This window comes from Lycium barbarum, chromosome 6 (assembly GCF_019175385.1).
Source record: "Lycium barbarum isolate Lr01 chromosome 6, ASM1917538v2, whole genome shotgun sequence".
Lineage (NCBI taxonomy): Eukaryota > Viridiplantae > Streptophyta > Magnoliopsida > Solanales > Solanaceae > Lycium > Lycium barbarum.
In genome coordinates this window covers 110,032,787-110,050,215 of record NC_083342.1, presented here as the reverse complement: position 1 = coordinate 110,050,215, position 17,429 = coordinate 110,032,787, and the positions used below count along the sequence as shown (strand labels likewise).

The window sequence follows — 17,429 nt, the reverse complement described above, 5'->3', positions numbered from 1 at the left end:
TAAACTAAAGTAGAGGGGTATATTTGACCCTTTTCCCTTTAGTTTATCTTCTCAAATCAATTGGAAATTAAAGTGCACAGTCAAGTTTTATTTTCCCCACACTTTGTATAATTTTAAAGTTTTAAAATTCACATTTTTTTATACTTTGATCAAATATTAGTCATGTCTCAAAACTCCAAAATATCAATATTTTATATAGAACCTGATATCTTTTTCTACGAATAATAATGTAGGCTCAATACATCAAGTATACCTAAACGTTTGGATCGTCGTTTTAGGGGTTGAAAAGTACCTCAAAGTAAGTTTTGTTTGAAAACTTGTTATCGTTAGGTTTAAGTGTTTTATTTTATAAGGTTTTGATTTAAGCGTTCTCTTATTTTCAAGGCATTACTTTATTTCGAATATTTCGAGATTTTTTTCATCATTAATTTAGGACGTCACACGAGTTATTAATAAACGATAATGAAGACTAAGATAACTAATTATCGTTTAGAAAATAATACCAAAAAAATATAATATTAACATAATCTTATGTGCATTTTATATTAATTAATACATTATCTTATGTGCATTTTATGAAATAAAGTAATGTTTTGACTAAATAATAAAACGCTTAATATATTACTTTTGCTGACTCGGACCTGACTTGTAACCATCGCCACGTGTTACCTTTTGATACATCCATTTGGTATTTACGAATTTTGCCCTATACAAAGATGTTACACTAAATCATATAAATTTACCAGATGTGAAAATGCATATTACACTAAATAATGGTTAAGTTCTAAAAGTCTATGTTCAAATACATATCATACATTATGGCTCTCAATTAACACATTGGCATTTATTCTTCAAGGTGACAGGAAGATGGCAAAGCAACAACTTTTGAGCCGACAGTAGCATCAACACACACATTTATCTAGAATTGAATCTTCTTAATAGCATTGGCAAAAATTAAACGTCAATGAAGCTGTAGCAGCTACATATATCATAAAAAATATTAGTCGATTCACAAAAATGAGAATATAAAATCTGCAATATATCACACATGGGTCATACACATTTGTTTCTATTATCTCTCCATTCATTTTTTCTTTGAACTATCCGCGCATCGCGCGGGTACGTATACTAGTTACACTAAATAATGATTAAGTTCTAAAAGTCTATGTTCAAATACATATCATACATTTATTCGCTTAGTGTAAATAAAGTGCCAGTAAATTTTTACCGACGAGCCGCATCGTTCCACCTTTTGAAACGACGGGGTTGGTATGAAGTGGGACATCATCTAAATTTATATTAAACTTTAACTTGATGCCGAGTTCACTTCAAACCTAATTATGCAAACCTTATTTCTCACTCAAAAATCTTGAAGTAACTGTTCAACCTCCTATACCCAAAGAAAACACAAATGAGAAGCAAACTATACAAACATCTTAACATCAATCAATTGAATTCAGTTTCTTCTTTTTGAAAACCATTTCAATCCAATAGCAGTAAATCTTTGTAAGTCAAAATTAAGAGTACTCTAAAATTAAAAGTTTCTAACTTTCACTTATTCTTACACTGACAAACAATTCTGCAATTAAACTAAGAAAAACTGCTGCTATATCAGATTTGATGCAACTGTAACATCAAACATTTGTTGCCATCTACGTCAGTCTACTAGACGAAAATCAATGATTACGACAATTTTGTTTGCTTAGTTGGAGAAAAAATGCAAATATGATACGAAATTGTAACTTAGCCATTATTGTTGTCAATTTCTAACAAAAGGAAATTAAACAAAAATCTATAGTTTAGCAGCAAATATAGGTTTTTCTCTTTATTTACATCAACTTCCCTGCTTACTATTTTTATCTACTCCTTAACAAGAAAGAAAAGAAAAAGTAAGTACCACCACTTTCCTTAATTTTGACAAAGAAAAAATCACTGTATAGTTGAGAGTCACTGATGAACTAAAAAGTCTCTTGTCTCCTCTCTCTTTCTACCCTTGTCTTTCTTGTTTTTACCTTTTTCTTTAGTGCTAATGATTTGGTACCCATAACTTTATTGACATCCCTCACATTCTTAACACTAAATTTTCCCAATTGGGTTTTCCAAAAGCAATAATCTTTAGCCATGAATAATCCTTACAGATCTAAACCAAGTAGAGGGCGCACAAATTTTGCTTCATGTGTATGTGCCACAGTATTCCTCATGTTTATCATTGCATCCATTGTAATCGCTTACTTCTTCCTCTTCAAGCCCAAATCTCCGAAAATCGCGGTGGAAGCCGTTAGATTCCCAACTTTCTCCGTTACTAACGGCACCGTTAACTTCACTTTCTTCCAATATGTCTCCGTTACGAACCCAAATCGTGATGAATTCACCCACTATGACAGCTCGCTTCAGTTAAGTTACTCAGGGGAAGAAGTGGGTCTTGTTTTTATTCCTGCAGGGAAGATTGATGGTGGTAGGACCCAACATATGTCTGCCAAATTTGATGTTCAGTCTTATCCACTGCCGGAAAAGCTGAAAGCTGACGTGTCCGGTGGTTTGATTCCGGCGGTGAACGGTGGGGGACCCACAATGGAGGTGGAAACTAGGATGAAGTTGGTGGGGAGAGTTAGGTTGTTGAAAGTGTTTACGCATAGGGTGGATAGTGGAGTCAAATGTGGGGTGATCATTCAAGTTAGTAGTGGTAATGTTTTAGGTGTCCGTTGCTGATGATTTACGTTCAAGGTTACGGGTTGGAGTCGTGGAAACAGGCTCTCGCACAAATGCATTCAGGGGAAGGCTGCGTATAATATAACATTGTGGTCCGGCCCTTTCTCGCAACATGTGCGTAGCGAGAGCTTAGTGCGCCGAGATTTTTTTTCTCTTTTGCAGATGTATTTGTGCTAGAATTTGGGGGATGGAAGTGCAAAAATTGATGAAGATTTGTTTTTGTGCTTTGGATTATGTATATGATGATTATTATTAAGTTTGTCAAATTGTAAGATGTTTTTGTGAACATTGAAATGGTCAGAAGACAATTCCTTTTGGCTACTTCCAGATTCGTCACTTATCATTATTGTTTTGGGAGTTAGTAAATGGTAATTTGCACTTTGTAATTTGGCTTAAGCTTGTTGCAATTTGTGCTGCCTTTGATGTAAGTAGAGTTAAACTATAAGTTGTAACTGAGTTTATTCGGCTTTTGAAACCTCTCACAAACCGATTCTATACAATTCTACAACTTTGGAATGCAGATTATGGTAATAAAACTAAGATGTAGTTGTGGAGGTCTAATCCAGGGATTTTTTCTTTTTCCTGTATTATGAAAAAGATAAAAGGTTTCCTGTCACATAAAAGTTGTAATAGTCACATTTTTGCACATTTACAACATTCACTAGATGTTCAATCATTGTGGGATTCTTGGAAACCAGCGATAAGGGTATCCCGTGTTGTTACAAGGACAATAACACAACGCTTTATCAACTTCTCAATCTCATCTTCAGGTTGCTCCTCTAAATGAATGATCACCTGTTTTCAAGGCCAAACTAACCCTTCAACTAATACTGAGATTTAACTTTGGACCTTACACAAACTAACCAGAAAATTATCGAAGGCAGCAAATAAAGAATCAATCTGGAAAATTAGGCAACACAGATCCTCCAAATCACAGTTTTGTACTGTTAATAATTTCACAAAAGTCGCGTTAACAGTTTTGATATAATTACATGAACTATCCACATTATGGAGGTGTCTAGAGATGCACAGAGAGCACCATCATGAATACAAAAATTTCCATGCAGTCTTTCCACTGCTAAAGGATCTCATTCTAGGATAATTGTAGCAGCTGAATATATATTATGGAACTCATCTTTTGAGTAACTTTAACGGGTAAAGAAACAAATGATAATGTACAAGAGTCAACTCGTTGCTTCAGGCACAGACTTCAAATTTCCATCACAATTCAAAGACCAATACCATCTCAGCTAATTGTGACGTTCCTCCACCTGCAGTACATGATGTTAGAACGAGTCTAGGCCCGTGCTAAAACGTTGTTGCCTAATATAAACTTGGCAACAGAGGTCCCACAATAGCCAGCCTGTCAAAGGTTGAGGATTATTCAGCAGCTGAAAATATGCCCTCACGATCTCTCATTTGCCTAAGAACCGGCTCAACTTCAGGGAAGCTATCCAATTAAAGGACAAAACGGAGACCAATATAGAGCTCTCCTTTTAATTTCACAAAGTACATAGCACTTCCTCAACTATGAAGAATGATTAAAGGGGCTGCCTCTGCCAGTCTGCCATTAAGTTCCTCTTTCAACAATAACAAAATCGTGGCATCAGTTTCTCAATCAATGATTCCAAAAGCTTTTCAAAAAATCAGAAAATATCACGGGGGTCATACAAGATGAATCCGACATGGATATAGTTTATACCTTACATACAACTTTTCCTTGTTTTCACGAGTTTTACTCTCTCTAACAAAGTATGTATTAGTATACCAACATGCAATTTTTTCTCTAGCTTATCTCAATGAAGCTCACTGCAAGTTGACTGTAGCTTATACACAACAGTCACAGTGCTAGATCACAGTGATTTCAGAATTAGCGGGACATAACCGCAACTATAACTAGAAGGAAAATGAAGGTTGATTTGATTTATTTTTTTTCGAAAAAGGACACAGAAAAGTGAAGGGTAAAGAAAACAAAAGGAAATCAAGTCAAGGAACTCTAACAAAAATTCCCTTCCCAATCAATTCAAAAATAGAAATCGACGCATATCAAACAAAAGCCTCATTGACCTTCTCAGCTTCTATTATAATCCTAAGATGAGTGGATCTCATAAAAGATGGGCATGCCATGTTTAAATCTTTCTGCTTATATGTTTTTACTGTGTCTATGGTGAGGGTTGATAAGATTTTGGCTCCTTGATAATTCTTTGATGATTTGGACCAGATACATCCCTACATGTGTTGTTGGTGTTGACTTTTCTTGCTCTTCCATGTTGTCCTCATTTTTTTTTTTTTTTTTAAAATCAGGCCCAGTTGGGCTCCCTTATCGACTAGCAAGTATAAGCAGAGTGGATAATTAAAATTCAAACTGGACTGTTTGGCAGGTACACAACCTTTTGATGAAGTTAAACTTTTTTTGATCAAGAAGCAGTTCAGTACCTTTTTGCCATCTTTAAATTTTAACTGTTCTAAAGGTGCCATAAGTTCAAAATAAACTAGCACTAACACTACGTACAAAATTTAGTACCTGTAAACACCAACATGACAGCTATTTAGAAGTGGGCTTTTTTAGTTTCCTCCGTGACCTTCTCCTGAAACACGTGAAGGTTAAAATCAAAAGAAGAGTTCTAATAGTGGGAGAAACTAGGCATCATATAAATATCTGGCATCATGTTCACCAGAAAAGATGCGCCTGCTATAAAATTAGGCGACAGGCGTATGGTTGCAGTGTACCTCTTTTTCGTAGGTTTTCCAGTACCAAATAGTCCTTTCATTACTGTAGATACATCCAAAGACCGTTCACGCATGATTTTGTCATGGTATATCTTACTCCCAATATCCGTGATAGCTTCCTCCACCTCTTCCAATGACTGGTCCACATTGAGCTGCAGCTGGCCTTTCTTGATAACTGTCACATTAAAACCATTTGCTTTGGCGTCCCGATAAGCATCCTGCACAATAATCAATAATGGAAAAATAAGAAAATCTTTCCACAGCAATGGCACACTCTCGAGAACGGTATTATGATCAATAACATAACAGGCTAAGAAAAGCAAAAAAGAAAGCAGACAACAGGCACAATCCGTCAGCTGTACCTAGCTTGGGACAGCAGGAAGATTTAGCACATTAACACAATTTGGGGTGCTGTCAATTATACAACTTAAAGATTTCTAGGAAATTTATCAGGAGAATAGGAAGTCCTACTTTCATCTGTCCAACTACATAACATCCCAATAATTTGGAAGCAGATATCGTTTTAAAAAAAAGCAAAGATCAATAAATGTTCCAAAAATGTGATACACCAAAGCCTCCTCCTATGCACTGGGGATTTCTCCACCAATGATGTCATCGACTATTTTAGATTTGAAAGCACTCATTATGTGAAGAATAAGGCGTAGGACCAGTGAATCAAAGACATGCAGTTACACCACAAGAAATAAATTTACCTTAGGAGGCCGTGCAACAACAAAGGCATTCCCATTGCCAAGCATTTCCATATGAGCCTGTATTATATAGCAAAGGTTCTTACAGTCACCAGCATCCTCAAAAGCAATTACGTGATACTGCTTGGGATCCAATTCCAGATCAGCCGCCATCTCTAGTGAATAGAATCCTACCTTCATCTCTCCTTCTTCCTCAGTGTACAATTCAATACACTACAAACAAGAACAGAAACAAAGATTCTTTGAGAAACCATGATGTAACTGGATAATACATCATAAGACTATTTACATTGGGAAACTTTCGGAGCTATTTGCTGGAGGGATTCTATCAGTTTTCAATCTTAAGGCCAAAGTTGAGGTGTTTGGCCAAGTTATTAGGAGAAGAAAAAATGCTTTTAGTAGAAGCAGAAGTTGTTTTTGAGAAGCTGAAAAAAGTAGGTTCTCCCTAAAATACTTTTTTGAAAAACATTTTTGAGAAAACACACTTAAAAGCACTTTTTAAAAGCTTAGTCAAACACTGATTGCTGCTCAAAAGTGCTTTTCAAATTGATAAGCCAAACAAAAATTGCTTCTCACCAAAAGTACTTTTTTGAAAAGCACTTCTCAAAATAAGCTGATTTTAAAAGTTTCGCCAAACAGGCTATAAGTCATTGGACAAAGATGTGCACCAATAATATAATACTTACCAATACACAGGGTAGATCAAGCCACCATAGGTAATCCTCTTCCTTTTCATCTGCATATTCACGATATTTGCTCACCACTGCCTGGGGTCCAAACAGTTCCATTTCTCTTTTCACCCTGTCAAGTTTCTCTTTGATTAGTTTCTTTCCCTTCTCAGGTAAGTTGTCCATCACATCGGCAGCTTCCTTTATTTCTCTTTCCGTAATCCATCTGTCCAAATCCTTCCCTACATCCTTCATTACAGCTTTAATTTCCGGGTCGGTCTCTGCATTGTAGGATTCCAAGAACTCTTGGGACCATTTCTTTGTATGCTGCCAATACTCTTTACCAGATTTCTTGCCAGCCTTGATGGAACCATCACTACTTTCAATGATGGTCCTGGGAGTTTTCGTTTTTGCATCGTGAGTAGAGATACCTGAAGTCGAATCAATTTTATTGGTCGATGGGGACTCATGCAATCCTTGAGGCAAGTCTCGTCTTTCTTTCTTTATGAGATTTGAATCCTTTATACTTTCTGCAACTACCTTTCGCTCTTCTGCAAAGTAATCTAGAAACTCCGAACTTCCTTCCAGTGGTGGACCTTTCCAGCGAGGTATAATTTTCTCCGGTGGATCATACAAACTGATGCCATCTACAACAAAAGAGTGTAAAAAAAGTAGTTTTCTTAGCATAGCCTTGAATTTCAAAATAATTTTTTGTTTTTTCCGTTGACCACCCACTCACCCGTACCCCGACCACCACCCTCAAACAAGAAGGAACACGAAATGGATCCTCACGGAATCAAGATTTTGGTCCTGAAGGTGGCTCAGAAATAATAAAGGGGCAAATATGACAACAATAAAACTTAATTGTCGGGCTGAATTTTTCAAAATGTTCCCCGGGTATAATGACATTAGCATTTATTTATCCTATTTCCATGAGGGAGTAGCTACCTTTGAACGTTACAAAAATTAATTACCTGCTCCATAATCAAGATTTTCAATGTTTGAGTGGAGCCACTCGTGCAAATCCTGTAGTTGTTTATTCTCTTGATCAACTTTCTTCTCAAGGCCACTGAAGAAAACAAGTTTATCTTCATCATCCATTTGATAAAACGGATCTCTACCAGCGAGCTCATTTTCTCTAACTTTAAAAACAATTTCACTGAGTCTTTCATCTTTCATCCACTCAAGCTCGGTGACATTCTCATTAGTCTCAGGATGAAACATCTGAGTTTTCAGATTCAGCTCCTCATCAGATTTCTCCTTTGCCACCATGTAATTATCCCTAAACCCCATCTGAATCTTCTTAATGACTGGTTCAAATTCATGGAAATTCTTTTCCAACCAGCTTCCATTATTTGATGATGGTTCCAGTTCCGCATTCCTGCCATTAACTTCTTGATGAGAGTGAGTTTTATCAACATGTTCAGGAATGTCATTGGCTGGAAATGGTTTTGAAGAAGAGGTCGAATCAGAGGTTTCAAGTGGAATTGACTGTTGAAAGGTTTTGATTTCATCAAGTTGTGAGCTCGAATCACCAACTGTCGTTTCTTGTTCAGGTGACGACAAATCAAGTGGTTTAAGCTCTTCATGTCTGTTGTTTTCATAATCATCTGAACTCAGGTTTCGATAACTTTTCCCTTTGTTCAGTGCAGCTGCAGCTACAGCATTGTTGCTGGTTGGAAGGAATTCTTTTTGTTTGAAACTTGAATTTTCATAAGCAAAATCAGATGTTCCTGCATTATCAGACAGTTGGTTCACATCACCAATATTCTCTTTTTCCATTAGTGGTATCGGTACATTTTCAACCTCTGGATCACTTTCAGGGGTCCTTTCTTGCTTTGTTTTCACTTTCTCACTTTTCTTCAAGAGGTACTCCCTAGCTTCCTTAACTGACAGAATGATTTTCGATTTTGATGTCACAGAAATTTCACTTGGCTTGCTTGATTGTCCAGACGTTATACTAGATATTTCAGTTACCTCAGTTCCATCAGTTGAGCTTACGTCATGCTTTGACTCACGTGCATTTTCCATAGAACTTTTGAAATCATCGGGAGGTTCTATATTTCTGTTGGAGATCTCCACTTCATTATTCACTAGTGAAGATGAACCGGTAACAATTCCATTATTGTCAAAGGAAGCGGTTGGCCCAACAGATCCACTGAGATCTCCAATATCCCCCGCAAATACATTAAGGTCATGTTGCTCATTAATATCCTCAAACAATTTCTGTTCATCAACTTCCTTTTCATTGGGGAGTTCGATTGAGGCTGGATAATCTCCTGATTCTCCTCCATTATCAGCTTGAACAGAATTTCCCTTTTCCTGTTCTCGTGCATGCCTCGCCATCTCTCTGATTTCCTGAATCTTATCATAGAATTCGGCATTCTCAAACTGCTGATTCTGAAACTGTTCACCGTCGAATTCCCTTGCTTTCTTTAGGCTGCTCAAAATTTCTTGCTTATCAAGCCTAGGCTTTTCCAGAAACATGTTATCTGGCTCTTTGGTACGCTGGATAACTTCCACCTCACCTTTCACGGTCTTCTCCCTCTCCTTTCTAGCTTTCATCTTCCTCCTCAGCATTTCCTTCTCCAACCTTGAGTACTCTTCTTCTCCATCATTTTTTAAACTAATATCAAACATTTTCTTCACCGTCCACATCAAAAACAAACCACAAAACACCACGAATCCAATTCTAGGCAACTTTTTAGTTACATTTGGGTTTAGAGTAAAAGTGCTGAGCCTATTGACAGTATTGGACTTCTCTCCAGAAACTACAAATTTAGCCACTGAACTATTCTTAGGAAGTAAACTTTTACCATTCTCCATTTCCCTAGCTAAAACCTCGGCGAGTGAAATTTTTGCTTTTACATCCTCATGCTCCTCAATCATAGCATTCCGATACAATGTTGGATCAATTCTGCTTCTTTTCAAAATTTCATCCTCATTTACATCCACCCTTTTGACTTTACCCTCAGAATCTTGAAAAACAGTAAAGATAGGACCAGTACCAATACCCCAAAACTCTGTATCCTTCTTATACTGCTCAACCCAGCCCTCCAATTTATTCCATAAAACAGACTCCCCCAAAGCCTTTGTTTTCAGTTTATCAGAAACAAGATTGTTGCTTTTTTCATCACCATTTTCAGAGCCAAATTGAAAACTTTCAGTACTTGGATTGTGAATAGTGAAGTTTGTCATGCTTTTTTCATCAATATTTTCAGAGATAAATTGAATACTTTCAGAACTTGGGTTGTGACTAATGGGGTTTTCATTTACCTGCTGTTGTTGGTGTTGAGTGAGTTTTTTCCTCAAATGGTTTCGACGTTTTGTTCGTCGGCCAAATTGGGCTGAAATATGGAATCTTGATGGGTTGGAGAATGGTGAAATCTTGGAATTGCGTGCTGTAAATGGTGAAAGGGTTCTCTTTCTCCATTTTGAGATGCACAATTTGGGTGAAGAAAATTGAAAGGGATAGAGAATTGAACAACTGGTTGAGATTGTGAGAAAGCTCATAGTATGTTACTCGAAGAAGATACTATTATTACAAGACAAGAACCTTAAACCCTGATAAAATCCTCATCTCGAGTTTTCACTTGGGTACCCACAATCTTTATTTTTAGCAAAACACAGAAAATATGTTTATTAAAAAAAGTTACTTCAGCTAGTTATAGGTGTCATATAAATTGGATAGAGGAAATTTTTCACCCAAATTATATATTAGTTGATGCTCTTTCTTTCTATTTGTTTTTGTTATGAATTTAATAAAAGATGAATATAATATTTATCCATCGCCAATTGATGGAAAGTTGCATTCTCTAGCAATTTAATTATCTAGGCATTTACTAGCCGAGAAAATAAAAGCTTATTACAGAATTACAAAATGAGAGACGAAGTCATATGAATCCCTTGGTATTACAAAGGGTGGTAGAAAAGAAAATTTCCTCCTTTTTTAAGAACTAGCAAGACTGAAAATTTGAGATTTGAGTCCTTCGAAGAAGTGAAAGCAATTGTTGTATCAACCAACAAAAAATAGTGTATCTCCAATTTTAGTTTTATACGATGCGGATATTCATTAATAGCCGGTGGCTCTGATACTAGATGATTATACCAAAAATAAAATTCGTAACATAAATTGTCATTTATCCGATCTTTCAGGATTTTATATATCTTTCTATATTGTATATCTTCACCAGAATTTCTTTGCCAAACTTGAACTTCCTCTTTAGCCTTCAGTCACCTTCATTTCGCAGTCACTCTATTCACTGCAATTATTATATTGAAGCCACAAACTTGCAGTAATGTGTGAAGACTAAGAGATGCTAGATAGGAATAAAAACTCAGATCTCCGCGGCACATGAAGTTGACAAGGAAACTTATTACTTGATAGATAACAACTTAGCTTTCGTACACTTTTGAGGAATCTTCAACATCTGAATATACTTATGACATTAGCCAGCAACGGAGAAGCGGAACAGTGACATTAGCCAACAACGGAGTAGCGGAAAAGTGACATTAGCCAAAAATTCAGCACATAGGACAGCAAGAATAACAAAAACTGATAGGTTTGAAATGCAAGCAGCATTTAACTACAGAGGTTTGGTATGCATGCTCCTTCGTCTGGATTCTGTTGTTCCTTCCATATTCTTCCAGTCACACGTAGCTTGAGTTCCTTTCTGTCCCCTCCAGAGAAGAAAAGGGCCATGTTACGTTGTATAACGAGACCATCATGGCTATCCCTAACTTTCTTATGACTGTCTCTTATGCTTCGCGGCGTACCCTCCCAGATAAGCTTCCTTCCATTTCCTCCAACTTCCAGGCTGTAGCTGTAGTTTCGTGCATCTGTTTCATCTCCCATAAACCGAAGGAATGCCATGTAAACGGGAGCCATTCCAAGATGAAATGCTTCAAAGTGGAGACAGAAGTACTGTCCAAAACAATTGAAAACCTGAAAAAAGTGACAGAAAGGGTCACTCTACTTTAGTGTAACTGCTTAGAAATAGTTCCAAAAGAACAGACATTAGCACAATATATGAGATACGAAATGTGACTGAAATTTTTACGAGCAGGAGTAGCATGTGCGAGTTTCTGTCAGAATCTTCCTTTGAGCAAATTTAAAGGGTATGAAGGTAAATGTTTTCTAAAAAATGTTTTCCAGGTGAATAAATGGGTTTCTTACTAATTTTCTTGTGTTCGGCTCATAAGCAAAAAAGTATTATCCTAAAAAAAATTGTATATAATCTAGACAAATACTATGAGAGGTGGGGGTGGGGGGTAGGGGTGAAGATAAAGTGTGTTGGAGAGTGGGGAGGACACAATTAATGCGGAATGCTACTTGTGGAACTTGTTTTCCGTGCTTCCACTAAGGAAGTCATTTTTGCTCAATTTTAAGGAACTTGCTTCCCTAGGTTTGATGTGTATTCCTATCTTTTGATGCATTTATTTTGTATCTTGTTATTTTGATGTCTCCTTTTTTGAGCCTGGGGTCTTTCGGAAACAGCCTCTCTACCCCCATAAAGGTACGGGTAAGGTCTGCGTACATCCTACCCTCCCCAGACCCCACTTATGGGACTACACTGGGTATGTCTTCTTCTTCTTGTTTTCCTAGAGAAAATGTTTTTCAAGAATTTTGACCAACTAAACATGAGAAAATTGGAAAACTCCGTGCCGAACACACCCAAAGTGAAATACAATTTGGATAGAGAAGTCAAGGTACATCTTATGAGATAATTTAAAATGTGGCGGACCATCAAGTGAGAAGAGAATCCTGATGAATGCAATTACATGGCAGATGTAAGAACCATAACTTTTATGCAGGTGCCTAGAATAGTGTCCATGGCAACTATAACTATATACAGAGACTTAATCCAATATTACATCCTCATTTTTTAAAGACTAAAACTATATACAGTGCCATAATAAAAGCTAGATCCTCAAATTTTAAAAGGTTGTCAAAGACTCAAAATTGTAGACAAGGCCAGCGTACTTTAACTTGAAAATAAACAGAAGATAATTGACTTACTGTTAACATCCACGTTGCATTTTCTACTTCCCGAGGATTAGATTTGACATAGCGATGGTTAAAAGTGCATCCAGAGTGCATGTCTACCTTGTGATCATCCCTCAAATGAGTAACCAAATAAGGAATATCACCAACAACTGCACACTCTGACCCAGCATACGGGCAGTTGTATGGTCTAAAATTACAGGCTGCCTCATGTTTCAGCTTACTGTAATAAGGAAATATCTCAGGACATCCAAGAGAGCCATATTTGCAAGGTAGCTCAAGTGATTCAGCCACCTTTTCCAGTGCTAAACATCTGATATCGCCAAGCTCCTGTCTACAAGTGGGACACCGGTTGTGTACCCTGGCTTTACATGTTGAACAGATAGTGTGCCCATTGTGACACTGCAGAAACAATACATGAATATAAGGTAAGTATACAGACAAAAGGTGATCCCCAAAGGACATCGTTAACATTCTTTAGAGCTCCCAGCCATCATTAAATAAATTCACTTTGGTTTAGTATGTCTTTTGTGATGTAGCCTCTAAACAGGATTGCACGACTAAATTTAGGATTCAAAAAGCTCCTTTTAATTAGAGAAGAAGTTAATAACAATCAAAAAAATTACTAGAGAAGAAGTTAATGCATCACTTTGGAGGCATTAGTTGCTAGAGACCACACTTCGTTACCTGATACTTAAAGGATAAGGGTATTTTTTAAAATAATTTAGTTTAAATTTCCAACTTTACCGTTCAACTAATAAACCGAACACATAATACAGAAGTACATTGCTGAACTAGCCATATTCCGGAGGAATTATAATGATGCTTTTCTACCAGTATCCAGACAATCCTCCTACGTGCTAAAAGACTCCCAATATGAACAAGCTAATCTCGCCCTCCCTAGACGAATAAATACTTAAAAGTGCAAAAATATATTCCAACTACCAAAGATGGATTTCTGCAAGATGACTATAGGCAAAATTAAATACCTCAGAGGATACCTCTAGATCACAATAAATTAATACTAAAAATGCCATAGCCAATCAGACCATCAAGGACAGATGCTTTAATATTGAAGGTGATCTTGAGTCTAAATTTTTGGCTTATACTCCCCCATACTGATCCCTTGGGGCATACTCAGATGTTGACAAGAGGACTTTCCCTACTACAAGCAGAGTGCTGTGAATTGCAATCCTGTTAAGAATTTAGACATACGCTTTTGTTAAATTCAGGAAGCTGTTGGAACCTAGTTACGTTTGAAACCATGATTTAACTGGACACAACCCATATGAAGATAAAATAGCAGCTACTAGACCACAGCCATTGGAGAGGTAAATGGACTCGTAGACGCCTTTACTAAGACCGAAAACAAGGTGACACGCATCATGTTCAGCCCACCCTAAATTTCTCTCACAGCTATCTTTTAACAGAAAACGTGATTGTTGTTCCCGGATTTCCTACTCTAAGGATAGTCAGTTTTCTTATGACCTATTTCTTTGCACTTCCAGCACTTGATTATCTTCCATTTTCTTTTGATGGGTAACTTGATTAACTTCCATTATAAGTTAATACATAAACTAAAGCACCAATAAGTATGCAATGCGAGTATGCAACTGCTCCCATAAGCCATTGAAGTTGATCCGACATAGCAAGAGCCAGGAAGATTTAATAGACAAGATTTTGTAAAAATAACCTATAAAAAACACATGTATTGTAGAAATTATCCAATATGGAACAGGGGATTAAAACAAGCAGCATGACTCAGTAAGTCTGCGAGAAGTCAAAATTTCTGGATTATTGGTTGACTTCTTCCTAAACCACCTCAACAGACTTTTCCTGCTATTCACCAATTCCAAATGGACAAGAATCCTATGCAAAACAAACTCATGAAAACCATTGTAACGACCGAACTCCTAAAACTAGAAAGAAAAGTCCCAATTCTATTTCATTCACTAACCACAAACAAATTACCAAAATTTACACCATCTCACCCCACTCTCAGCCTATCCACCCAATAGGAAAAAAAATATAAATTGAAAGAAAAGATAACTATGATCACTGGTCACAGAAAACAAATGCATATTTTTCCTAAGGAAAAAGATCTTGCGAAAACAATCATCCAACAAAGACATATTCATAAAAATAAAACCCGTAAATTTTCCGACATATAGTTTGATAATTTGGCTTTACTTACAGAAAAATAATGAAAATATATATATATCACAACCCAAGAAAAAATCAATCTTTCCTCAAATCAACCCATCAAAAGGATCAGGAAACCCCAAAGTTCAATTTACCTAACAAAATTCAATCTTTTCTTCAATAAACCCATCAATCAGATAGGAAAAACCCAAACCCCAAAATTCCAAAATGTGGAACATAACTTACCAAAACATCTTAATTTATCAAAAAAGTAAACAAATTTACCAAAACCTCTCAAATTCATAACATTTTGAGAAAAAAAGGATTGAACCTGATGGATAGGAGGGTACATAGAATTGGTACAAACAGGACATTCAAGAAGTTCATGTACGCTAGTAGCAGGATGAATAGAAATGCCCCCATTATTCCCATCACAAATAATATTATTGTTGTTTTTGGTTGAATTCTTAAAGTGAGAACGAATAATATGTGGATGAAGTTGTGGAATCTCATCTTCATCTATACCATCAGATATTGATACACATTCAATGCTATCAAACTCCATTCATAAAATTCAATTCTTGATTCAAATAAAATCAAGAACTGATATTAAAAAGATTGTTTTTTTTTTTAACTATTTTTTTGGTTTTGGGTGAGATTAATTTGGTGAAATAATTGATGAATGAGGGGTATGTTTACTATAAAAAATTGTTTGATTTTCAAAAGAGAAAAACAGAGGAGCGGGATGGTGGGGAGGAGGGTTTGGAATTTGTCTTTGAGGAAGGAGGAACAAAGGACGGTGCTTTTTCTCTTCTTTTTTCTTTTTTATTTTTTATTAAGGAATTAATTAATTATATTTTGTTTTAAATTAGTTGAAGTCCCCTGTATCAATGATGGTCTATCTTTATTTTAATTGATGTTTAATTTGTTTTAATATTAAATCAACTTTAACTTATGTGTGATGGGATTCCTTGTGTATTTAATACCATTCAAGGACCAATGTAACATGTCTGGACGAATATGGTTAATTTACTTTAATGTTATTATTGTGTTTATCTTTTGATCGTGAACCCCTTAAATTCTTGGGAATTTTTTTGTTATATAATTTTTTTTTTTCATTTGTTAGGTTAAATGAGTGAGATTTTAGATTTAATTATATCTCTTTGCCACGAATCTGGATGCTAGTGGTTTACAAGTTACAATTTTTTTCACTTTTTACGACTCTCAGATGGGATAAAGATACTCAACTTATTCCATCTGATTAAATTAAAAAATAAACAGAACCTGATAGAACATGTAAGGTAATATCAAGATTTAATTTATTCAATTGAAAATTAGTTCCTTGTAGCTTTTAGTGGTTTTTCTGAAACATAGCTCTTAGTGGTTAAGTTGGTAATTTTCATATAGTCAATTACGCCAAACACAGTGAACTTGGTTAGCTTTATGAACAAGAGATTTATTTAGTAATTTGAGCTTGTACATATTATAATTTGTGCTTGCATAACTTACTAAAACTCAGTATGTCCCTGTTCAATCGATCTGATTTCTAAAAGTAAAAAGAAGTTTAGTTCATAATAAATGACATCAAATCTAAGTATTCGACTCCAATATTGCACTGATATAATGTCAATTTTCCCCCCTAAAACTCTGGATTTTCTGGTTAGTGATATGAAAAAATTAAGTACGAGGTTTCACGAAGTATTGAAATGTCGTTCGTTATTAGTGGAATAAAGGCAACACTTGGGTTGAAAGTTACTTAAAGTGGATGAACCACTAGCAAAAAGTAGTAGCAAGGCAACATCTTGGCTTATTTTTTCTTTTCTTTATTATAAGGGCATTTGACTTTTTTACCGCACTGATTTGGCTCAAGAAAGAAAAGAATAAGCCCTTCACGCGTTGCAAAAGGGCAACCACGTAAGAACTTTTGTCTACTTCCACATATACTTTTTTGTTTTTCTTTTGTTAATTTATACTAATCACATAGTAAGGAAGTTTCACAACTGCATTTTGTGTGTTTCACGTAAAGGTGTCAACCTGTTTGAATCGGAACCGGACCGGCAACCCATTATAAAACCGGCCGGTTTCCGGTCTAAAAACCAGAACCTGCCAACCGGTTTCGGTTTACCGGTTAGAAATTCGAAATCGGAACTGGTCCGGTTCAAAACCTCTTTTTTTTGTTTTTTGTATTATATATATATATATATATATATATATATATATATATATATATATATATATATATATATTATAGTATTTATTAGTATATTGTAGGTATATTTACATATGTTATATAAGTTTATAAGTAAAGTTTATATATTTACTGACTAACAGGCTAACAGCAAGTCAGCAATATAGCATATACGTGTATATATATATATATATATATATATATATACATATGTTTAAGTTATATATGTATAATATATATTATAAGTATATTCTTAGTATATTTTAGTTATTTTTCAA

At 35.7% G+C, this 17,429-nt stretch overlaps 3 protein-coding genes across 5 annotated transcripts; 1 reads left to right on the top strand and 2 right to left on the bottom strand.

Moving 5' to 3' along the window:
- The first annotated feature begins 1,904 nt into the window (after positions 1–1,904).
- On the top strand, positions 1,905–3,105 carry LOC132645432 (uncharacterized). The gene has a single exon (XM_060362409.1). It carries the CDS (start codon positions 2,122–2,124, stop codon positions 2,707–2,709), a length of 588 nt encoding a protein of 195 aa, XP_060218392.1. The 5' UTR covers positions 1,905–2,121; the 3' UTR covers positions 2,710–3,105.
- A 524-nt stretch (positions 3,106–3,629) lies between these two features.
- On the bottom strand, positions 3,630–10,535 carry LOC132645429 (uncharacterized). 2 transcript variants are annotated; one of them, XM_060362405.1, is made up of 6 exons: positions 7,792–10,535; positions 6,836–7,464; positions 6,153–6,362; positions 5,440–5,657; positions 5,234–5,297; positions 3,630–3,980 (listed from the first exon to the last, which is right to left on the bottom strand). In XM_060362405.1, exons 1-5 carry the CDS (start codon positions 10,328–10,330, stop codon positions 5,255–5,257), a joined length of 3,639 nt encoding a protein of 1,212 aa, XP_060218388.1. In that variant the 5' UTR covers positions 10,331–10,535; the 3' UTR covers positions 3,630–3,980; positions 5,234–5,254. The 2 variants fall into 2 exon arrangements, with proteins under 2 accessions (XP_060218388.1, XP_060218387.1); XM_060362404.1 differs by having other exon boundaries at positions 3,630–4,289; positions 7,792–10,533.
- Positions 10,536–11,177: 642 nt separating this feature from the next.
- LOC132645431 (E3 ubiquitin-protein ligase SINAT3) lies at positions 11,178–15,780 on the bottom strand. 2 transcript variants are annotated; one of them, XM_060362407.1, is made up of 3 exons: positions 15,295–15,780; positions 12,837–13,223; positions 11,178–11,762 (listed from the first exon to the last, which is right to left on the bottom strand). In XM_060362407.1, the coding sequence occupies exons 1-3, from the start codon at positions 15,526–15,528 to the stop codon at positions 11,400–11,402; spliced, it is 984 nt and encodes a 327-aa protein (XP_060218390.1). In that variant the 5' UTR covers positions 15,529–15,780; the 3' UTR covers positions 11,178–11,399. The 2 variants fall into 2 exon arrangements, with proteins under 2 accessions (XP_060218390.1, XP_060218391.1); XM_060362408.1 differs by lacking the exon at positions 15,295–15,780 and adding an exon at positions 13,811–15,213.
- Between the last annotated feature and the right edge of the window lie 1,649 nt (positions 15,781–17,429).